This window comes from Falco cherrug, chromosome 5 (assembly GCF_023634085.1).
Source record: "Falco cherrug isolate bFalChe1 chromosome 5, bFalChe1.pri, whole genome shotgun sequence".
NCBI classification, from domain to species: Eukaryota; Metazoa; Chordata; class Aves; order Falconiformes; family Falconidae; genus Falco; species Falco cherrug.
In genome coordinates, this window is record NC_073701.1 from 77,075,771 (window position 1) to 77,100,065 (window position 24,295).

At 41.8% G+C, this 24,295-nt stretch overlaps 1 protein-coding gene across 1 annotated transcript in view; it reads left to right on the plus strand.

The window, feature by feature from the left end:
- Positions 1 to 24,295, plus strand: part of CDHR3 (cadherin related family member 3) — a 66,458-nt gene that overhangs the window by 14,760 nt on the left and 27,403 nt on the right. Inside the window, exons 2-6 of the mRNA XM_027797642.2 lie at positions 13,802 to 14,004; positions 18,106 to 18,274; positions 21,994 to 22,079; positions 23,987 to 24,081; positions 24,187 to 24,291. Coding sequence (XP_027653443.2) covers positions 18,145 to 18,274; positions 21,994 to 22,079; positions 23,987 to 24,081; positions 24,187 to 24,291 — 416 coding nt within the window. The 5' untranslated portion in view covers positions 13,802 to 14,004; positions 18,106 to 18,144. The remainder of the gene's footprint in view (positions 1 to 13,801; positions 14,005 to 18,105; positions 18,275 to 21,993; positions 22,080 to 23,986; positions 24,082 to 24,186; positions 24,292 to 24,295) is intronic.

A 24,295-nucleotide genomic window follows, 5' to 3' on the forward strand; every position in this document is an offset into this window, starting at 1 on the left:
ATAGCTTCATAAAGCTGCACATGTCCTGCAGTAAAGGCTCAGCTAATGCAAATGTCAGTGGGTCATGACAGTTTGTACCAGCAGGTAAAATGTCCATCCTGACACATCCCCAGCTCCCTCAAACCTAAAAGGCTGATCCAGATCCCGGTGAAGTCAGTGAGTGCTTTCTCTCTGTGCTGGATCCAGCTGTAGGCAAGTATGCAGCCTCTTAAGCACAGCAATTAAGATATTGAGCTAACGTTAGTAATCCTTTCCTGCCTGCCTGGAACACCCAGACTGTCTGAGCTAGCCTTCATCTCAGGCAAAAGCCTGAGGAAATCAGCTGGGTTTATGTTGCATCTGAAAGGTCAGTCTGTGTCCCCATGGACTAAGAGGTATGGGAGAATTCCAGAATATGCTGCTAGCTTCTTGGTATTTATTTCTGGAAGCTGTTAGCTTAGATTTTTTTTAGCTAATCTTAGTTATGGGGAACTGAGATGATAGAGTGAGGGGTTTATAAAGTCACCTTTCTAGGTGCTTTAAAGTGTATTTATAAATCTACCGTCCTTGCTTTTCAGTTTCCTTTTTAGATGGAATTTTAATTCAACATTATTTATTGACACTCAGGACAGTGTATATATGCTACTTCTTTTCTAATATCACATGTAAGGACTTTGCTAAGTGACTGCCCCTCTAAAGCAAAGAAAATACCCCTAAAAATTACTGACAGTGTTTGACATCAGTAACTTTATACACTACTATTGTTGTGAGACATTTTATTACCTAAGTAATTCCTCATTTGGGGGAACCTGTGATACTCATTTTTTGCAGCATATTTAAAAACAGCGTAGAAAAGGAGAAAATCCCCTGTAAGAATTTATATTTGATGATGTGAAATAATGAATTTTTAAAATATAAACAAATGAATTTAGCAGCCTTTTGCTTAACTTTGAGTCGTGCTATTTAAAAGAAAATGGAATGGTGGGTGTCTCAAATATTCTAACCCTTCTCAGGCTGAAAATTAATACTCTTTTACATTATTGATTCTGATTCTCTCTGTGAATCCTTTTATTTACATGGTTAGTGGGTAGAAATAGTGGGAAAGTCACAACCACAAGCAATAACATGACAATTAACTTAGAGGTACTGGTGGGACATAAGTAATTTTAAGACAACATATATAAACATCACATGGTTGGCTTGAAAATCTGGACATTGTTTGCAGCTGGAAGATTTGATTGCCTAATTGATTTTGATTTTCAAATTGCTTTTGAAAATCAACCACTGGTTTGAATCTGCTCCAGATGGGCAATGACTAAAAATTGTTATAATCTGGCACGTATTTGGAAGGATAGATAAGTGAGTTGATGACTTCGTTAAAAGTATCTCAAACATACGCACTGATTAAAAAAACCCCTCATCTCTGGCTCAGCAGGGTCTTGACTGAGGGAAACTGAACTGCTCTGTCACCCCTAAGAGCTCTTTTGGGCAAGACAATGTGAGGAAGTTCATAATGTTGTTGCACACAGAGGTGAATATAAAATATATTATGGTCTGGTGTGCCTGCCTAGCAGCGAATGCAGTATGTTACAGACCAGCGCTTGTTTCCACTGAGGTCAGTGGGAACTCTTGTGTGAGTACATGTGCCCCCCTGCACCCGAATGAGAATCACACAACTACAATCATGGGGTTTAGGACTCTGAAAGTGATATTTATTTTTCCACCAACAGGTCATCAAAATTATTGCCTACCTAGTTAAAAATGGTAGAGAGAGACAGGCACTAGGGGTTGGAGGGATCTGAACTTCAGATTGTCACTGTGGAGAAACAGATGTTTCAAAAGTACAGGGCTTCCCATCCTAAAGGCGATGGCTAAAGTTGGTGACACCAGTTGTGCCCTAGTAGTGCCTCTTTGTTTCCAAAAGAAGCCTAGGGTGACTGTATAACATTAACATATACAGGTCAGTGGTTTAGTTAATTCAAGGTAGGTAAGATAAAACCCATCCTCAACAGCATCTCATCATTCTGACTGCTACTTGCTAAAGTACTATGTAAGTACTTTTGCACTTTTTTGGCGACCTCTGAACAACTGTGAACAGGGTATGTCCTCCAAAGTGTTATTACTTAGTTCCCTCAACACAGTGTCATTTTTTTAAAGGAGAAAATGTACCATTTTCAATAACAAGCTTGGCAAAGATATTGACCAAAATGATGTCCCTGGCACATAATGTCCCTGGTTTTTAGTATGCTTTGTAACCATCACCTACATGAATTAAATGGCACTTTTCTGTTTGGACAGCTGGATTTCTGTGTGGCACTAGATGGCAATATTCCCTCAGCTCCAGAAATGGACAGGGGAGCCATACACAGCAATGGGACATATTCTGACCTTGTTTACTTGTTATCACCCATGTAGCTCATATTGTAACAGCCGGGTTTTATGTGAATGAGGTCAATCTGGACTGCAGAGGCTTTTTCTCTCGATGCATCTATCCACCTACCTTTAGAGCTTTGCAGCTCTCTGTCAAAATATTTGTTGGACAGTGTGCTTACTGTGTGTTGTCTTCTGTTTCATTAAGAAAGCTCCTGTGGTCTCAGGCTGTTCCATGATGTTGATGCTCAAATACACAGGCAAGAAGTATCTACATCCAGGCTATGGCACTGCTTTCCTGCTGCCTTTTGCTTATTACTCTGGTGGCTGACTCAGTCAAGTCATTACTCAGATATAATGTTGCCTCATGTCACTTATAAGTGGCTTATTTTTTTCACTCGTGTTTGCTGTCAGATAAAATAAGCATAACCTAAACTCAGCAACTGTAAAAAAGTGATTCTGTGTCTGCACCCGGTTTATTTTGGCCCTATCCCTGTGTGATACTTCTAAAGGCTTTCTCTAGTCACAGAGCTTACAGGCAGCAAGGAACAGAGCCAGCGGTGAATATTGCATCTGTCTTCTTTGCATGATTAAGATTTTGTTTGCCTTCAGACAACTTTATTCAGGCCCAGGTCTGTTGAAACTGCTTCTTTCAAAATCAGGCTTGTCATTGATCTTTGTGAGATCAGGATTATTAAAATTATTTTCCAGTAGCCTAGATGAAATAGTAGTGTTACCCAAATGTGGAAAGATTCCAAGGATGGCTTTAGACAATGTACGTCCCAGGCAAGGTATTGAGTTAGAAACAGAAATTATTGTGGAAAAGCTGGGGGTTTTGTTCCCTCACTGTCATAGGACCACCAAAGCCTCCTCTTCAAGCAGATGCCTGCCACTTGCCATTCACCCCACCACTCAGCCTTTTTTCCAATTTATAAACCTACGTCTGTGCTGTCACAGCTGTTCTGCCACATGATTCTTAGAGTGAAAAACTCAAAACCACATACACTGCCTCCCTCATCCTGTTACTGCACATCTCCATGTCCTCAGACCAAGACCCCAGCTTCACATGCCCAACCTTTTCTTTCTTTCACTCCCCAACTTTCCCAGCAGAGATCCAACCTTTTCTCCACCAAGCCCCTTCACTGTCTCATACTTCATATGTATGAGATACATATGGGGCTCATAAAGCCCCAGCTTTAATCCTCTGCCTCACAAATCTCTGTCCTCATGTCCTCATGTAGCTGAGTAAATTGTGGTACTACTGCATTGACTATTGCTAAGTATGTGAACGGAGCAGAAACAAAAATGATACACTAAATCCTCAGGTGGTATCAAACAGCTGCATGCTCTCTGATCCATAGTAGTGGAAGGACTGAGACTATGCATGCTGCAGTTGCCATCAGTCAGCTGATGGGTAGTCATTTGATGGGGCAGAAGCTCACAGGAACACCAGAAGTACAGAGCCTTGAGCAGTGACCTCGCAGTTATTTAAAGTCCTGCAGAAAAGAGTATTGTCCTCTTTCAGACAGTTCAGTCCAACAGTTAGACTGCAGCTTATACTGTGAAACAAATGGCGAAGAGAGTGAAACATCCCTCTTTACTCCCTTACACATGTCTTCTAGATGTCAGGTTCAGCCACAGAGGAGGGAAGAAGCCACTTTTCCCCCAGGGGAAGCCTATGGTAGGAGGTATATGCAGTACTTTTTTCCTCACTGGCTTTGCCATGCCAATACCTGGAGGAGAATGTTACTCTTCCAGGTATGGGCTGCTGTTGGGCTATGATCTGCCAAGGAGAAATGAGTAAATTCAGCACCTTTTGGGACTTAAGGCAAAGCTCATTGGAGCCCTGGAGCAATAAGCCAGAAAAGGATGAGGATCAGGGAAGAGCAGAATCAGGTATAAAGCAAGAACCTGAGGTAGAGATTTGCTAGTTTTGTGTGCTACATCTGATTAAAAAATTAAAGAATCCCACAGGAGAGCACAGAGCTACTTCTGACCAGTGTCTCTGGGGATGCAGCCATTGAGAGGGGCTGGAAGTGAACAAGATGACTGTCACACAGCATGGTGCCCCAGGGGCCTGGCACAGGTCAGTCCCTGCCACAGCCTTGGCAGCCCAAGCAAAACTAGAGTGTATCTACATGCCCTTCTCTCATCACACGCCCCTTCTCTGGTCCCTGGGAGAGTTAGAGAGCCCAGTTGAATAGCTCACAGCTGTTGAAACCATAAACAAACAAATTTTCACACTGTTAGGAAGTAGTGAATCATTCTCACTCCTCCAGTTCAAAGAATGGAGGAACTGAGGTGTAAAAACCTGTCCATCTCCAAGTGAAACTCCACCCTCCGAGCACTCACCCTTTGCTCAGAGACGCTTTTTTTGTTAATTGTATACTGGTTTGGGTTTGGGTTTTTTTTCCCAAAGTCAATAGAAAATATTTTATTTGTGCTAAAATGCAAGGTTGCTTTTGCAAAATATAGTCAGATGCCTTTTGATGATAAAATAGATAAAATAGAGTATGTTGCATGATGCAAAAGCCTGTTCAAGGAACTCTTTGTGATACATTAAAATACTTGACTAAGTGAAGTGCATCATGCTGTGTACATAGCAAACTCAGAGTTTCTGTACCCATATTTGCCCAGAGCATTCTTTCTTGTTGCATTTGCATAATTTGCTACTTCACATCCTTGTTTATGTATTTACCAATCAGGTCAGGTGGCCAAGCAATTACAATAACAAACAAACTTGTAATATGCAGTAAATACTGTATCATGAGGTACAAAGTATTGCCACATGGGTCTTGGTCCTGATCCAATATCTACTAAACTCAGGAAGAAGACTTCATTGGCCTAAACACATTTTTTCACTGAATAATTACTTGCACAACTGTTTTTTTGAAGACAAATCACACGATTAAAATTCAAGTGACATATGTAAATGGTGTGGACAAGTGGCATAATTTCTCGTAGGTATTGAATGTTCTACACCACCCCATATTTTTGATCTTGAACCATAAAACACGAAGTAGTTGCTGATATAGTCTACTTTTGCACAGGTGAATGAATATTTGAAGCTTGTATTTCACTGACTTTCATGTTGTGTTAATTGCAGAAGAAAAATGAAGTATTTTTAAGCAGTACAAGAACTTCTCAAAGAGAAAAACATTTGGCAACAGTGTGCTTTTTACACTCATCGTGACTGAGATTGGGAGTGAGAACTTTGGCTTTTCTGGAGTATGGCCTTGGAGAAGTCACTTGACCTCTGTGTAGGGAGGATTCAAGTACATCTGGAGCTTTCTTGAACTTACATCCTTGTAATCTTCTATCTGCCTCAGTCCACATTTGTCAAGATAGAGTGGAGGGAATGGGAAGTACCAGAACCATCTCCCCTTCTTAATGCCTTACATATTCTCAGTCCTTCTAAAATAAGTGCTCAGATTCTTTGTGGCAAAAGACAGACGCCCGGGATTCCTCCTTCTCCGACAAATCCTTTCATCCCTTAGGTGTATAACTGCTGGAGCAATGGGAGGAACTTGTCAGCACTGACAACAGCAGTGCTTTGGGGCTTCTGTGTGTACTTACCCAGATTCTAGACCAGGGGTCCTCAAACTTTTTAACCAGGGGGCTGGCATGCAGATGCAGTGGCAGGCAGTCATCTGCGGCTGCTTGGTTTCCCCCCCCCCAGCCCCCAGCGGGGGAGGGGGGCGGGGGCGTTCTGTAAATACCGGGGGCTGGATTGAGGACCCTGGGGGGCCATATCCGGCCCGCGGGCTGTAGTTTGAGGACCCCTGTTCTAGACTATTCTTTACTTAAACCTGGATCCCAGAAAAAGCTCTTGGTGTGATGGAATAAATTCTTATTAGCAGACATCTCAAGTTAATTATCAAGGAGGTGACTAGTGGGTTTATGTGTCTGCAAGTCAGTGCTAGAAAATAGATGGCCCAGAGATCTGTCTGGGACTTTTTTGCTTAATTGTATGGGTTACTAACCTTGCTAAGATGGGATTGCTTTAGGTGAGATTAAGGTAGCGTGGGTAGTACTCATGACTTTTAGTTTGCTTTTTTCAATCACAAATAGTACAGAGGAAGCTTTTAGCTGAGAAATCAAATTAAATGGTACATAAGTTTTTGGTGTAGGATGCTAAGGTACTGTTTTAATATGTTAGGAAAGGTTACCAAGGCAGTGGATGGAGAAGCTGTACTGTTTAAAGAAAAAGGAGATGAAAATAAAACCTGACAGTCTAGGTGATTTAATTCATAAAATAACAATAATAAATATGCTTGAACTGAGGCTGGAACCAGTGTGTGAAAATTCTCCTTAGGCTGCTCAATTTTTGGTGAGTAATTACCACAGAAGAGCAAAATGTTTCCTTTCATGTGAGTTGGCTAAGAAGAGAGCCACTACTCTGGCTGAAATAGCCATTAATGGGGAAATTGTCTTGAACCTCTGATGTGTTTGAAGAGAGAACATTTCTTTCCTGTTGACAGACTGGAAGCCAATTGAGAATTAAATGCATAGAAAAAAGATTAATGTCCTGAACCTGCACATTTTGTTATGCAAGGCTACTTGTCTGAGGCTGGCCTCTGTTAAAATCCCTTACTTTTCTGAGGACAGGCAATTGAAAGCTTGCACATCAGTTCTGCTCAGTCCCACCCGACATCCCTCACTTCCATGTTCTTTCTCTCTGCACCCCAACCTAAGACCAGTGCAGTCTCTTGCACTCTGATCTGTTGGTCTTTCTCTTGAAATGAAGATTATTTAACTTCTTGGCAGATATAGCATCTTTCTCACATTCTCCACCTTACCTGATAATCCAGAAGACATTTCTTCAGAAGTACATTTTCTCTGCACTACTCTAAAATGCCCTGATTTCAAATAATCTTGAAAACCAAGGAATGATTAAAAATCCAGATTGTTCCTTGACTTTTTCATTTGCTCCAATTAATTTTTCTTCCCTCTGTTTTGCCTGCAAACTCCCTGGGTGTATTCTTGCTTGCACTGCCTTGACCTCTCTTCATCCAGCTGCCTTAAATTCCCGGGAAGCTCATTCCTGACCTTCCTGCAGCGGCAGAGTTACTGTTGCTAGTCTCACCAGGGAACTTCTGCCTTGCTCACCTTCTCCTAACTCATCTGTTCCTAACCAGCTCTGTACTTGATGATATGCATATATTTATTTCTACTTGATTTTCAACCTGTTTGGGGCTCTTTTTTAACTCTGGCTGCTTTTTCACTTTATTCCTTATAGGCTGGCAGAATGAATCAGAGAACCACAGAAATCCACTCAGCAGAGGGATATAAGAAAAGAGGGATCTATAGGAGGCATTGAGAGGTACTGGCAGTGACTGAAGGAAAAAGAAGGAGCCAGAGCCCTGTCTGCTCACTCACTCCACCTGTATGAGCTGCCCTCCATGCTCTCCTCCCTCACTGTGTGCTCCTCTTGGCTCTACCCCCGGTCTCCCTGGTCACCTCTATGGTCTCTTCTCACAACATGCTTGAACCATGAGGCTTAACAGGAACTACTTGAAAGCCCTGGAGACACACTCAGAGAGAAAACAGAACTTAACCACTCCATGGGTATTCACATAGCACCTGAAACAATTATCTGTTACACTTCCAGGTGAAGCTGGGGAATGGCAGCATTTCAAGCACATGTGTGTTCCAGATGTCTTTGCTGTCTCCCATATCCCCCTATGATGTCTCTATCACAAGATGTGCAGAGGAAAGTCTGCTTTATATGTATGGACGTTGAACTCTTACTGAAAGTAGATCTGTGTACATTCTCAGATGAAGGAAGGACAAAACAAATAAGATAGAAAATGTATTTACAGAAAAAACAAACAACAAAAAACCCCACACAAAAGTGATTCCCCCAAAACCCCAGCCTAAGAAGTAAGAGAAAGAAAATAAAGGACAAAATTTGTAATCTCTGAGTTATGGAGAAGGATGGAAACAGTCCTATCACTCAAGCTAGATGCTAAACAAATTTAAACACGTATCTAAAAGACTGCCTACTTTAAAACTTAGTCCAGATGTTCCCGTAGTTCTTTCAATATTAAAAGAATCAACAGAATAATGGGATAGATTGTATATTGCAACTAAAAGGAGGGAATAAAGCTAGCAGCAGTTTTACAGTGCTCTGATAATTAGTAAAAGATCACAGGCTTATTATACAAGCCTGGTTCATGCCTGTGCACACAGAGCTCATCTTTGTGAGATGTCTGGTAAGATCAAAAGCTTCTTTGTGGACCCAGGAAATTCATATGAAGGGGTAGCCAATGATCTGATAGGTAAGAGGACTGGTTAGACCTTTTGCCAGTATAAATATATTTACATTAATATCTTATCAGCATAACTAGGTCATTTGAGGGTGGGATTTTCCGTAATTTTTTTACTAACATAAAGTGTAGGCACACACTTCCTGGGCCAGCGGAAGACCAGCTTCCTCTGTACTACAGGTTGATGCAGTATGTGCTCCCAGATGATATGATGTGGCCACATTCACTTTAAACCCAGGTTGGATCTGAACTTGGCAAGACCCTAGAAGCACTTTTAAATAGATGCAGATCAACCATGAAATAAACTTTTCTTATGATTCCCCAAACCAGTATCAGATATGTAGGTATGGCTCAGTTCCTATCAGTAGGCTTCACTGATGTATGTTTTCCAGTTTCATTGTATCAGTGAATCCTCCAGGGCACATGTGTATAGTAGTTTAAGATACGCACGCAGCAAGCATAGGCAATGCCTGCTCCAGTGTTAAACTAGCTATTCATGTTCAGCATGTTCAATTAACATGCTCATACTACACAAAACACAGGAGCACAGGACAGAGCTCTCTAAACTACTGTCAGCTTTCACTGGGACAGCCACAGAATGTGATACAGAACCATCTAGAGATGTTAGCTTAGCTCACAAATCAGTGTGGTTTCTCTAGAGCTGTGTTAAACCTGAATCTCTAAAATCTGCCTCTTAGTAGAGCTGTTAAGTTTGTGTGGAGGTGTTTGAGAATCAACTACATGAATCCCTGAGCAACCTGATCTAATTAAGCCTGCTTTGAGCAGGGTTTGACTAGGTGACCTCCAAAGGTCCCTTCCAAGCTAAATTATTCTGAGTTGATACTGATGCACCAGATATTGCATCCAGTTCATGTATTAGTGTCACCTCTATACTATGCTCGACAAAAAAATGCTAGGACTACCCTTAAATATTAAAAAAACCCACAAAACAACACCAAAAACATTTCACTGGTGTATTGTGGGCTAGCTAGCTAAATGCCTAATCTAAGGGAGACACTGCACTTTGCATAGTAGTCTATGCGGGTCCTGAGACAGCTACAGCAAAGCTAACTTCATCATGTATGTGTGCTGCTATCTCACCTCCAGGCATGCAGTGTATGTGGCCTGAGTAATTCTCTGATAGCCATAGAAATGAGAAAACTTCAGGTTCTTGGTTTAAGTAAAAAAGCATGAGTATTTGATTCTGGTGTGTGAAGAGAGCACCTAATTTGCCAGTGATGAAAGCAGCATGGTATTTTCAGATTAGAACATACTTGATTCTTTTCATAATGCTTCAATAAATAAAATAATTGCAGTGAAAGACCTATTAATGATTGTTTTCTCAAGTGTGGCCCAGGTCTGTGGATGGAGTGTCAGCAAGGAGCAGTTTTCTGACAAGCAAACAAGGTGACAGTGTTTAGAAACTCCCTTAGAGACACGGGTCCTTTGTTTTGTTTCTCACTCTACAACATGAAAAAGAGAAAGCAGTTAGGTGGAGCTAATGTAAACTAGGGAAAACATACCATGATCTTCCTTCAGTTTGCATCCTGGGAACATGAAGGACAGGGTCATAAAGACGATGAAGAGCATGCTCCTTCTCCTCATTTCGCTGGCAGTAGTATCTGGTAAGAACATGATTTCATTATGCTGCTAAAATTAGAACACTGTTGGCTGTTATACTTTCTCTTGGGAGCTTTATAATACATATTTAGGGATCAGACACGGATGGAAAAAATCAAGTAACAATTATTTTCCTACTGAAATAGATTGAGCTCTGTGGTTACAGCAGTATAATGAAGAAGGGAATAGAACTCCTTGCTGGATGAGGCACTTCATGTGCAATTACCACTGCTCAGTGTGACAGTGTTGGAGTGGGAAAGGAGGACAGCTCTCCAAGAAACAGTATCTAATATTAATACTCCAATAATCATCTTCCAGATATTGATAACATTTCTTTTTGATGAAGTAAAACAAGCAACCAAACAAGACCAAACAGGAAAACATGTGGAGAATATTAGTAGGGTAGTATCACTGTCTTTGCCCAGTCTAAAAACGTGGGAGATTAGCCAGTATGAATATGTGCACATTAGCAACTGAAGGTAGATCTTCAGACTGCAGTCTGTGTGGCTCATGGAGCACTTGGTGTTACTTGTAGTAAGGTAGCTGCTCAGGGAGGGTCAGTTTGCTCTCAAGGAACTGAAATAGTTCTGCCAGCCCTCAGGAACCTGTCCGTATTTGGCTGTTTTCCTGATGTCCCAAAACACTGAGCAGGACACTGCATATGAATCTCAGCTTTCCCTGAAAAACAGCACTTTTCTAACCTGCATGGTTGTGGAGAGAGAAAAGCTTGAAGGTGTGACTCAAGCACATTGTGAAGACTAACAGATCACAGATAAATAAGACTTAAATATATATATATACTTCTCAAAGCCAGTCTTATGGTTGCTTTGTCTTAGACTTAGCATTTGTCAATGTGTGGGGTTGGTAATTCTGATAAATAATGTGTTAAATTGCTTCAGGCATGTTTTGTTCTCCGAAGTAAGGAGGTAGGCAAGGACTTGTGAATATGGAAGGAGAGCTTTTGTAAAATCAGTTGGAAGAAGAAGTTGCCATTGAGATGCAGTACCAAAAACTTCAGTTGAAAATAAAGAGCAAGAAATAAGAATTTGTGATTTAGAAAGACAAATCCTGAATAAACAGCCAATGAAATCTTTAGAGATAATATAAAAATGGCAACTCTTTTCTTTCTACATCTCTAAATTTTACAAATAATTTCATTGATTTTATGAATGGTTTCCATTAATGAACTGTGGCTTGTTGAGGGAACTGGATTCATCGGGTACTCTCCACAAGAGATTATATTCAAAGTTCAGCTCCGCTTAAGGAAATGTATCCCCCAAAGTGCGTCTCAGCCCAGTCTCATTTGCATAGGTGATTTTTATTGATGATGTTTTCCAGAATCTGTAAGGACATTGATAAAAACTCGGTCCTTCACTGGGTCTTGCTTCCACTGACATAAATCAGTAACAGCTCAGCTGAACTCAGTCCTACCAGTGTCAGTGTGACCTGTTCAGACTAGCTCCTACAGGCAGTTCCCACCTCACAGTCTCCCACATCCCAGCCTGTACCTCACCTACCTGCAGAGCATCCCCAAGGCCTTTTTTTCCATAAATGCCAGAGTAATCCCAACCAGATCAGTGATCCATGGACCTGATGTATCTGGGGTGTGGGAGCATGGGAACTTCCATGCAGCTGTGGAGAGGCTCCGGGGAAGTGCCTCAGTTCTGCCTCTTACTGGTGAGGCCCTGTGCTCAGAAGAGGCCTTCCCAGAGGCGAACTCTCTCACCACAGCCTCGTACAGCTGGTTACATGAACAACACCTGCCATGTTCCCTCCTTCTCCCCACAATGCAGACTGCAAGAGAAAGAACTGGGGGTGTCTGATGGAGTCATGCCACTCTAAGCACTCCAGGAAATGCTCCAAGGACAGGTGCCTCCTGGGGTAGGATGTGAGAAGAATGGAGACCGTGGGACTCCATGCTTTGTCTTGGGGACTCATCTACTGCTACTGGGTTTGCTTCTCATATAGCAAAGGCACTGGGATCCTAGGTCTTCTCTGATCGTATAGGGAACAGTTATTTAAGAGGCCAGTAACAGGAGCAATGTCTATCACACAAAGGCCATATGTGGGCTATCACTAAAATGCTCCAAAATTTTTCTAGGGATGTAAGGAAAGAAGATTTTTTGATAGTTTGGGAAAAAATGTCACTAAGGCTTCTTCTAATGTCATTGGAAAGCATTGGAGCTGAACTCTTCCACTCCAGATTAAAAGGCCTGCTGCCCCTGGAGGAATGGCAATTAGAATGCCTCTGTGGTAGCTGATGTGGGTCATCAGTCAGTCACCAGCTACATGAGGAGGGGCAAAGAGAGATGGTTCTGTCCCACACCACAGAGGTGTTGCAAAGCAGAAGCTTGCCCTTTGGCATTACATTCCCAAGCTCCACGCTGAGGCTGAGCATCCAAGCATAAGCATGTTGCAGCCCTAATGGCCTCAGACTAGTTCCTGTAGCAGTCTTTTACCTTGCAGCTGCCCAGTAAAAATAAAAACTTCATGGAGTTTTGGCTACAGTAATAGCTGGTATATGAACAGCCTGGTCAAGCTGTGTGAGAAGTATCTGCGTCCCTCTTCACACACAGTGTGTAGGGAGTTTGACTGAACACAGCCGCCTTTCTTGGCAAGTGTTTTGGACAAGCCAGCGAAGCTCCCCTAAGCAATGGTCAGCCCTGCCATGGTCTCACATTGAGGTAAATTGCCAGTTCAGGGATGTGAGGTTACCAAGATGTTTCAGGCCATGCCCTACAAGCTGTCCTGATTTATGTTTTCTAGACATTCTTTATGAGATAAATTTGTTAAAATATTATGTTACTATTTGTTAAAATAACAAACCCCAGAAGCTAAATGAGAAAGGAAGCAAAGATTTTGGTTTGGGAAGTCCAGAGGTCTGACCGAGAAGCAAGGAGCTCATGCAAAGCTGTTGGATGCCACAGCAGTCCATGCTGCTTCCAGGCAGTTTTGAACCATAGGGTGCTTTTGTGGGCCTGCATCTCCTCCAAGGACTGGAGGTTGCTCTTCCATGCTCAAAGCAGAAGACACAACAGCACAACCCCCAAAGTTATTGCTGACTCACACTACCCATGAGCCAGGCGTGCACAGAGCTATCCTAGAAAGAATAAGAGGGAAAATGGAAGAAATGGGCACTGCAGATGGTGTAATTCACAAAAAAAGATTGCTTCTTTAACATCCAGGTCAGTGTGATTCAAGGTGCTTTTTGATGTGATTAGTGCACAGAGGCAGCAATTAGTAGAGGGGGTGAAATGAAATAACAGAAACATGTTCCATTTCTTTGCTTCTGTATAAAGGCATCTATGAAGGCAAATGATGCAGTAACAATGCTACTTTAACAACAGCCACTGTAGATGACAGCAGTATAGTACTGAATTAGATAAAAGACTGATTCTTCTGCCATTAGCACTGGATTTACTACTGTGCAATGCCACCATTCATAAGCAAGAAGAGAATCGGGCTGTTTTGAGCATTAATAATGGCAGCTTTTGGCACAAGCTGTGTGCTCCTGCTAGCCTAAGATTCCCAGAAGTAATTTTACATTCATTTTCATCTTGCAGGAAGAAGAACCCAGTTGCTTAAGGGCTTACCTGCAACAAGCACCGTCGAAGAAAATGCAGCAGCTGGTGTTTCAGTTTATACCTTTAACGTAACTGTTTCTCCATTGTCTTCTGAAGGCGTTGCAATACTTCCTACCATAGTAAATTCAAATCCACTTACAGAGGCTTTTGATATTGAATCAAGAGGAGGTCTTGAATACAGGGTGAGTTTTACCTTTAGCTTGAACAATGTTTGGTCATGTAGGCTGATGTTTCCTGGATTACTAAGCACCGAGAGCACAGTGCCTTATGATTTAATCAGAAAAGAGTTGCAAATGCAGACTGTGGTAGTATTTGGACATGCTGTAATGGATATGACAAATGAATAGCAATAGTGATTATAATTTTTAATTGCATCTAGACAAAACCCACATATCACAATAATTCCATTGATTCCATGATAGAAAAAATGTGATTTTTGGAAAATAAGAGGTGGAGAAGGACATATAGGACCTACTTCTCTTTTAAGGATTTGTCCATAGTTTTTCAATTTATATAAAGTCACCATGAATTTAAAATGCTTTAGTTAAACTACATGCAGCTTCTGTTGGGTCACTCTCACCTAGAATTAAAATGAATTTGACTCGCTTCCAAAATAAAGTAAGCTGAGTCAGGTCAAAATCATATTTGATTCTGAATGAAGGCTGTGACACATGAGGAAGTTATCTTGAGGTAAGAAGTTACCACACTTCCACCCATCTGTGATCTCTTTCTGTTTATTGCATGCTCTTGTCCTATGGCAAATGCAAAGCAATTCCTTTTACTTCAGGCTAATTTTCATTTCTGGATAAATTAGCAAGTATTAGCTCACATTTGTCACTAGCAATGAGTGTTCAGGCACATAACTTGTTATACCATTGTAACTTGCTTGTGTGTTTGAGCCTGAACAGTGACAGTGTCTTTAAAAGATACAGACAGGCACTGAGCAGAGTCTTAAACAGTTAATTTGAATACATTTTTCTGGGTGTTTCCAAGAAATTTCAGGTTTTCACAGAACTGATACAAGGGCTCTTTTCTTGTTGTCTTTGCTGGTGTTTCTGGGGGGGAAACTTGGGAAAAGTAAGACTGTGACCACAGGTAATTGCAGCTCACTGGTTCAACCTGCCTTCAAGGAGCTGCTGCTGTTCCACTGCTCCCTCCCAGCACAGTACAAAGCTTGGTTGTGCCAGCTCTGCTGGTTCTTTACCTGCTCCCCAGCCAGATCAGTGAAATGGTTAAAAAAAACTCTCAGAAAAGCCTTCTTTCACATGTGAAGCATAGGATGTGGCTGCACAAACAGCTGAACTGGGTCAGCTGAGGGGATGTAACAGGCAGAAGGAAATGGATACATACCTTTAGATGGCTTTGCTGACAGAGAATTTGTAATGTGGGACTCCCTAGGCTGTATTTTGGCATTTTGAATCAAAGCTATCCATTCTGCTGCAAAACATAGCCCTTTCTTATACCTGTTTGCTCCTGTCCCATGCCTTCTCTATGCTGTGCAGCACAAGCAGTTTATGTTGCTGCTTGTTGAGTGGGACTGAGAAATTAATCTGGAGGGAAAATAAGTCTGCAAATAGATAAAAGGTCTCTTCTTGATTTTTTTTAATGGCAGGCATGATAGAGAAATTCTTGTTCAAGCACAGTGCAGAGTGTGACACAATAATGGAAATGAATGGCCAAGAAAGTGTAGGCTGGAGACTGTCTTCCAAAGCACCAATTTATATTAATTTCATACCACAGCCCCATTACCAGAATGGCCTGTGAGCCCTTGTATGCCTTGCTTACACTGTAGCTGTTTACAGGGGTTTTAATCTCACTTGAGGAACTAGAACAAAGAAGTTGGGCCAGTGAATATCAGTCATAAGAAAATAATAAAGCAAGCTACATACAAATTCTGCAAATTAGCAGCTGAGTGCTAATTACAACTCATAAGACAAGGATAAATACACAAGTATTCTTGGTTCATTTATGTGATGAGGATTGCTACTTCTGATTATTTATTCTGTGTTGTGGCAGATCTGTACAACATTCTGCAAAAGTGATGTGATCCAAAATGAGATACTTCAGCTCTACCTACTGCCATTAAATCTTTGCTAAGATATAGAAAAAGACAGTATTTCATGTATGAATTATGAGGTTTGCAGATGAGCTAAGTACCTGTTAGCACAGGCTCTTCTGTATTTATGAAGCACATTTTCTCCTGTTGCAGCAAGCCAAGGCAATATCACAATTTCCGATATATTTTGAGATTCTGAGAACGTCACAGTTTCTGAGATCTGAGCCCTGCCCATTCCTCCTCACTTTACTCTTGTTTGAAGAATCCCGTGGGCAGAAGATATGTTGAATGCATGAAAACATACTGCTGCCTGCGGCTGCCTTGATGCTGTTAGTGGTGCTCTCTCTGCATCGTGGGAGTGAAGGGGGGAGCAGGGAGCAGTGAAATTCTCAGGTGGAATGAGGGGTAGACAGTTATGGGGTGACTCTAGATCCCCTTTCATGAAGTGTGCAGCTGCTTCAAGTGTGTACAGTGTTGCCATTATCAGTAGGCATTGCTCCTACCTGGAGGAGAGGTGAACTGTGGCTCACAGCCTATGCCAGTGGCAAGCTGTTCTCAAAAGCAATCTAGAAAGAGGCCATCTAGAGTCACATCTTCACTTGCAAGGTCTCTATAAAGGAGGATAGAAGATGCATAATTAGGCAGTCTGGATGTAGTTACACCACCAATAAAAATATTTGGCTGTGAACTGGAGGGGTAATCCCCAGAGCACATAATTTCTGCTTAGAATTGGACAGTTTCTCATTTTGAATTAATTGCATCTGTTTACTGTATTTAGTTCTCCAGCAAACATTTATTTTGGAGATCAACCTTCCCACTGGTGTTACAAGCTTTTGTAGAATGTTTTTTTCTGAGTTAGCATCACTTTTATGGGAAACTGCTATTTGTGCAATATAGGAGAGAAGGAGACCATCCAGGACACAGGTTTTTTCTCCTGTACTATAACAGAAAGATCCATGAGGTTCCAGAGAGCACCTGTTTTACATACCAGAAGGCATAAAATGTTTGTGTTCCTGTTCACTCTCCTCCAACTGTCTTTATTAATTGGCTCTGTTTTGACTTCTGACTCCTAATTGTGCTGAAATCACTTTTGTCCTCTGGCCATGGCATCTCATCTAAAATCAAGGATTTGTTTTGTTGTTCTCCTGCATCATCTCCAGGCTCCTCCATTCTGCAGTATTGTGAATACACTGACACACTCCTTGTCACACATACTTCTGAGCCTCAACTCTTCTCCATTTCCACAGCACCCTGCTACTGTGTTCAAGCTTCACAGTTTTTTAGCTACACAGCAAATTTGACAGTCACATTTTCCTTTCTTGTCCAAGAAAGGGAAGTTCTTGTTTCTTTATTAGCTTCAGCAGTGAAGATTGAGGCACGCAACTTTCAGCATCCTGCTGTTGCTTGGGACTCATCCTAATTCCAAAAGGAATGTATTTAATGTTTTTTCATGGAGTGTCAGTCTTGTGCTTGTACATATTCTGTGTTGAGGCAATATGCAAAGCTGGAAGCATTAAAAAAACAAACAAAGCAAATATTTGCCTTATCAATCTTGTAAAACTTAAGGCTTAAGTTGTTTTTTAATGAGTTTGGCATTTTCACCAAACAGTTATGGTCCCTCTCTCGTACAGTGTGCTTTTGCAGCTCCCTTCGTCCTGTGGTTTCCTGCAAGTCTTCTCCCAGACACACCTTATACAAGGCAGGGGCTGCTACCTGCTAGACTATACTGTTTCCTGCCCCCCGCTCTCCCCTTATTGCAAGTAAAAGGTCTTCCCTTTCATGCTCCTGACTCACAGAAATAGTGAAGCTGCCCTTGTGTCCTGAAGGGCTTCCTCCCAGTTTTCAGCCTCGTCACACCTCAACTGCTTCTGGAGCTTGGTGTGGAAAGGTGAAGACTTGGCACAGAGAAGTACTTGCGAAGTGTAGTCCTGACCTGTAAGGCAAAGTATTGCCTGTGAGGCAGGACAGCTCCTTCCAGGCTTTCTCCTCCTCAAACTGTCCTTCACACAGGAGGTCCTTGAGTTGCTCTATGAAGCCACAACATTTTGGGCTTTCCACTCTGTTTTTCTCACGTTTCTGCCACTGGCAAGAAATGTGCCAGCAAGTAGAAGGTGACCTAAATTACCATTTACTGATGGAAAGTGTCACTTTACTTGATTTCATTCATATAGACTATAACTTACATCTTTTGCATCATGTGCTAATGGTATTTTTTTTTTCTTTTCAGGTTGTTACCACTGGAAACCCTGTTCTAGATTATGAAACTATGCCAAAGAGGTTTGATTTAGAAATTTTTGTTGAAGACACATCTGGAAGAACTGACCTTAACATACTCACTGTCCAAGTAATAGATAAAAATGAGCGTCCTGTGTTTCGAGGAAATATGGCAATTCAAAGTAAGATAATGGTAGTATTTGAAAAGAACAATATTTGAAAAGATGACATCAGATTAAAAACCCATGTAGCTGCATACAGTGAATGTAGTTAAAGTGGTCTGAGCATTTTCCTTTAGAAAAACAGGGGAGGAAGGGTACACTGTTTTTATCAGAGCTTTATTTTACACAAATATTTGGTATACTTCATCTCTGGAAGAAGTGCCCTTTTAGTTTTCTTGAAGTTTTGACCAAAAATGATTTGACCATTTTGAAGCACCTGAAGAATTAAAAGAAAAAAAAAGATGTTTTTTGTACAATTAAGTATACATGTTCTTTTTTTTTGTAAGATGAATACCTACCTAGCTGTATGTATTAGAAACTTGATGTTTGGTGGGGATATAACTGTTGAGTATGTTTCAGTAGTTTGTTGAAAATGTTACTGATTTGGAAAAGCAAGACACATTTAAATAAGTGTATGTTGTGTACATGCAAGAATTTCTGAGGGAAAACAGTAAAAACACTGCTCTGCCAATGTTTTACACCTGCATTTTTCATTTGCATCTGCACATGAGAAATTAAGCGGAAAATCAGTTTGAAGAGCGTGATCTCAGAGATTATGATCTATGGTGGTGCAAATGTAGAATCAAAGAGTTCTTTCTCCTGCATGGGGCAGATGGTGTTAACCAGGTTTACTTTCAGACCACAGGCAAAGGTGCATTGGGGAGGAGCATGCAGTAGCCTTAGGAATGAGGCTGGAGAGTCTGGACACCAGCTGTTGTCAGTGCAGGATTTGCATGCCATGCAGTACTTAATACAAGGGACAATGCCATCAATAGGATAGGAAATAATTGTCTTACTCTCTGAGCAATCTCGTTTTGTTCATTTACTAATGAGAGGGACCTGGAAAAGTTGTACCATGAGGTGACAGAGTATAGTGATGTATTTATTATGTATTCACACACAGACAGAACAGTTCAGGCAGTGAGTAAAAATATGTTCCTATTATTTCACAAGGTACTGAGAGCCTGTTTGAAGTCTTGATATTCTAACAGCACTGTACTGAAGAGCATTCAATAATTCAATATTCTTTTTTTTTTTAAATCTGAAAATATCAAACTGTGATCTGTTCATGGGAGGTATTCGGAGCTGGCTGCTGACCCCCCCTCCAGGTCTGGACTAGCAGCTGGAATTATGTAGGCTGGATTCGCAGCCCTTGGTGTGGTCAGCAGGGCTGCAGTCTTGATTTTTGTGTGCGGCTGCAGAGGGCACGGCTTGTCTGCCTGGACGGTTTCGGACCAGGTCCACTCAAATTCAGCCTGCTTCACTAATGCCTCCTAAGCACGTTGACACTCTTGCTTCCATACACTACTTAGTTTGTAAAGCAAATTAGCTTCCCTGAGGGAAGAGGCTGTGTCATCTTCTCACTATAGCTGGTGTCTTGCATATCATGGGTGCTGCTGGAATCTAATAATAATTAAATGTGACACTTCAGGGGATCGGCACAGCATGAAACACACTTTACGTGGGAGCTTGTTACAAATAAGTGCATCAGCTTAACTCTCAGCTAGAGCTGCCATTAATTGGCAAGCACAGATGTCTGATCTGTCTAACTGTGTGGCTTTAGTTAACAGTACCAGCCACAATTAGACACTAATTGCGCATTCGCTGGTTATGAAAAAGCATCTCCCTCTCATTAAACTTTATATTAATATTGTTGTCCTCTGGCAACAACTCATTATGCTTCCCTGGGATTCCCACTGCTGTGATGAGAAGCAGCAGTCATCAGGGGTCACAGTGGAAATTAATAGTCCAGAAATAGCAGGTCCAGCAGACACAAAAGGGCATAAAGCAAATAATGTGATCTAAAGATATGTTGTTCTGTGTCCTGGTTTCAGCTGGTATAGAGTTAATTTTCTTCCTAGTAGCTGGTACAGTGCTGTGCCTTGGATTTAGCATGAGAATAATGGTAACATGCTGATGTTTTCGTTGTTGCTAAGTAGTGCTTAGCCTAAGTCAAGGATTTTGCATTTTCCCATGCTCTGCCAGTGAGGAGGAAGGAGGTGCTCAAGAAGCTGGGAAGGAGCACAGCCAGGACAGCTGACCCAAAGTAGCCAAAGGGATATTCCATACCACAGAACACCATGCGCAGTATATAAACTGGGGGGAGCTGGCCGGGGGAGCTGGCCAGGGGTGCTGATTGCTGCTGGGGGACTGGCTGGGCATCAGTCAGTGCGTAGTGAGCAGTTGTACTGTGCATCACTTGGGTTTTGGGGTGGGTTATTTCTCTCTCTCTTTTTGCTGACTCCCTTTTCATTACAATTATTTTTTATTATTAATATAATTACATTTCATTTTATTTCAATTATTAAACTGTTTTTAGCTCAACCCATGGGTTTTACATTCTTTCTCATTCTCCTCATCTCACCACTGGTGGGGGGTGGGTGGGGAGGGAAGTAAGTGAGCAACCGTGTGGCACTTAGTTGCTGGTTGGGGTTAAACCATGACATTCTATTAATTGCTCTACCTAAGGAGAGATAAGCCTATTGCCAGTGGCCCAGTACAGGATAGCCCAAATGTGAGAATTACTGGCATGGGAAGAAATACACTTTGCACTGAATTAGCACCCTTAATAAGGCAAGAATTTAAGTCAGAGCAGACCTTTCACTATTCATTTAACTCGCAGGTGTAAAGGAAAAGCAGAAATGAAGAGTAAAGTCTCTGAGCTCTCCTGGCAGGGTGCAGGGGGTGAACAGGGAGGGGGTGGTGATGAGGACCCAGTACAGGACTATGTTCTTCCAATCAGCATAGTAAAGTGTGTTGTGGTTTAACCCCAGCTGGCATCTAAGCCCAATGCAGCCACTCACTCACTCCCCTCCAGGTGCGATGGGGGAATCAGAAGACTAAAAGTGAGAAAACTCATGGGTTGAGATAAAGACAATTTAATAATTAAAGCAAAAGCTGCACACACAAGCAAAGCAAAACAAGGAATTCATTCACCACTTCCCATGGGCAGGCAGGTTCAGCCATCTCCAGACAAGCAGGGCTTCATTATGCATAATGGAGACTTGGGCAGACAAGCCGTGACTCCAAACGTACCCCCCTTGCTCCTTCTTCCCCCAGGTTTGTATGCTGGGCACAATGTCATATGGTCTGAGCTATCCTTTGGTCAGTTGGGGTCAGCTGTCCTGGCTGTGTCCCCTCCAACTCCTTGTGCCCTTCCAGCGCACTCGCTGGTGAGGTGAGGGGCAGAAAAGCCTTTGGCTTCGTGCAAGTGCTGCTCAGTGGAAAGAAAACATCTCAGCTTTATCAATATTGTTTCCAGCACAAATCCAAAGCACAGCCCCATACTAGTAGCTACTATGGAGAAAATTAACTATCCCAGCCAAAACCAGCACATAAAGACACAGATGTAGCCCAAATGCATCATTTCATTCCATACCCTGTGAGCAGCTCAAAATAGGCTGTATGTAAAGATCAGTCTTTCTCCTGAAGGCACAATTAATATTGCAACTCATGGGCACAGTTAATATTGCAACTCATGGTGATGTTTGCCTGTTTACAGACCTGCAATTGTTTTCTTTTTATCTTGTGTTTGTGCTCTTTGTGTTGATTTTGGAATTGTGAAGTGAGAAGATGCAATAGGCAATAATTCATCTGGACAGCTTCAGGGTATCAGTACGTTTACTGCTGTGTCCTTTATTCTTACCCAATTAACACCGAGTACTCTTCTATCCATGCAGCTGTAATGATCTATGTCTTGGAAGGAACACCTCCAGAACACATTTACCAAGTTGATGCAGCTGATCCTGAAAATGCTGATCTCAAAGTAAGTTGTATTAAAGAAAAAAAACCCCAGAGATGATAGAATCCACTGTATCTGAAATGCTAATTGCCAGCATCTTTCAACAACTTCCTTCCTTATCAGGAACACAGGAAAAGGTTTAGTCAGGAAAAAAGAACAATTTTCAATAATAAACTAAGTAAACCCAGCCTCAGTGTTTGGACACAAATTGTTTTTTGAGTTCTTAGCCCTCCAAAATTAAGGGATATTTAAGGCAGAGTTTGATATAGTTAATCAGAGATACAGTAGAAATTGTCTTTTTTTTTTTTTGTAACATAGCTTGCAAAACATTTCTTGTAATTGAGAGTGACTAAAAGTAAATTAAAAATTTTAACCTTCTGTATCAAAATATAAATTCTTTTAAATGAGACAGTAAGGAAGTCACTTACAAGGCAACTGAATCTCAGCTTTTTGACAATCCCAGGGCAAACGTTAAGAAAATGTTAGCTGATCTAAAAATACTCTTGGTATCAGCAAAAATTTCTGGAAAGTGGTAAGTAACTGCACTTACCTAAGAATTGTGTTGTGGCTTTGCTTTATTGGCTTTGGCTTTGTAAAAGACAGCACATTCAAGAAATGGAGTTCAAGATGCCTGAGTAGTGTAGCATTATTCAAGAGAGCAATTAACTTGAAGTCCATCCTCAGGCTTTGCCCAGTTAAACCACCGACCTGAGATGGTGAGGAAGGAAGCAGAGGCCTGGGGGTTTAGCTCTGATTTGTTTCTGAAAGCAATAGCAGGGAGTTCCATGCGCCTTCTAACCCCTGATGAATCTCAGGCATGATAAGAAGCTGCAAATACAGAAATGCTGGGCAACAGGTAAAATAATAATCCAGAGAGGGAGTTTAAAAAGTTCAACTGGCAAAAAATTGTTAAAAGAATTGTGATCACCTAGCCACTTTTTTAAAGCAATTTCAATTAAATCTATCATTGCAGGAGGCAAGTCGTTTCACTCAACTCTCTGTACCTCCTGTTTTTTTCCCAAAAGGTAACACCAGAGCAGTTGCATCCCCTGGACAGATCTGCTCTGTGGATTTTGCAGATTACTTGTATGGTGCATGACCCTCTGATGTTGCATACTTCAGACTTTATGGGTAGTATTAGCATCTGCACTAGCAAAGGAAATGTCCTTGAGGGCTTATTGGTGATGGCTTGGCATGTGGAAGATAGCAGGGGAGGACATGGTGGGTATGTAGTAGCTACCTCATGGCCACAGGGAGGAGGGTGCTGGCTTCCACCCTACCGTGTACAGTGTTGGGGTACTCTAGTCCTTCCCACATCTGCGCGCTGCTGTTGTACCCGTTTGTGTTGTGTACTGTCCAGAGCAGCTGCTGCTACATGCTGCTGCTGGGCAGCCGTGTTAACGCTGGGCTGTTGTGAACATGCTTCACTCTCACAACCCTCATGTACTCTGTGAAAGTCCACTCTCTCCTTCTTGCCCTCTCCCATCATCCGGACCCGCAAACTTCATTGCCTCCTCCATAGCTCTTATGTCCCCCAAATCCAGCCTCACTGATTCTTCTCTCTCTTCTTTATGGATGTACTCTGCTGACACCATAAAGCTGATTTTTGCCTATGGCGCTGTGGCTCTGCTGGCTGGCCTTTATGTTAAATTCTCATTGCAGACCTGGAGCTCACAGAGGTATAGCGTGGGCTTTAATGCAGCTCAGTGGCTGACTCTCCGCTCGCTGGCAGGCAAAGCACTTACAACCAAGTCTGAGCTGCTTCAGCTCAGATGATCAGGGCTTGTGCTGGCATCTGTATGTCAGCATGTTTCATTACACAAAGTTTGAGGCAAATGCTGTACTATAACTTGGCCTGTTCTACAAGGCAAAGAGTGAATGGAGGGATATTTAAAGTTACAAAGACTAACTCCTTGCTTTCTTCATTTCAGTATTCACTGCTCCCTGCATCAGTGCCATTCTTGGTCTTGGAAAGTGGAGCCATTTTTTCCACAAAAGAATTTGATTATGAGAAAGATCCACATTGGTGAGAGTGTATTTTATTCATGTGGTCTGTTAGCTTACAGTAGGCAGAGAAATGTTTTCCTGTATAGCCACAGCATGATTTGTGTTTTGTTTTCTTATTTAACAGTTACCTTTTAAATATAACAGCAACAGATCCAGATGGACTCAACACGACTAAAACAGTGAACATAAATATAATTAATATCAATGATGAAAGACCTTATTTTACCACGTGA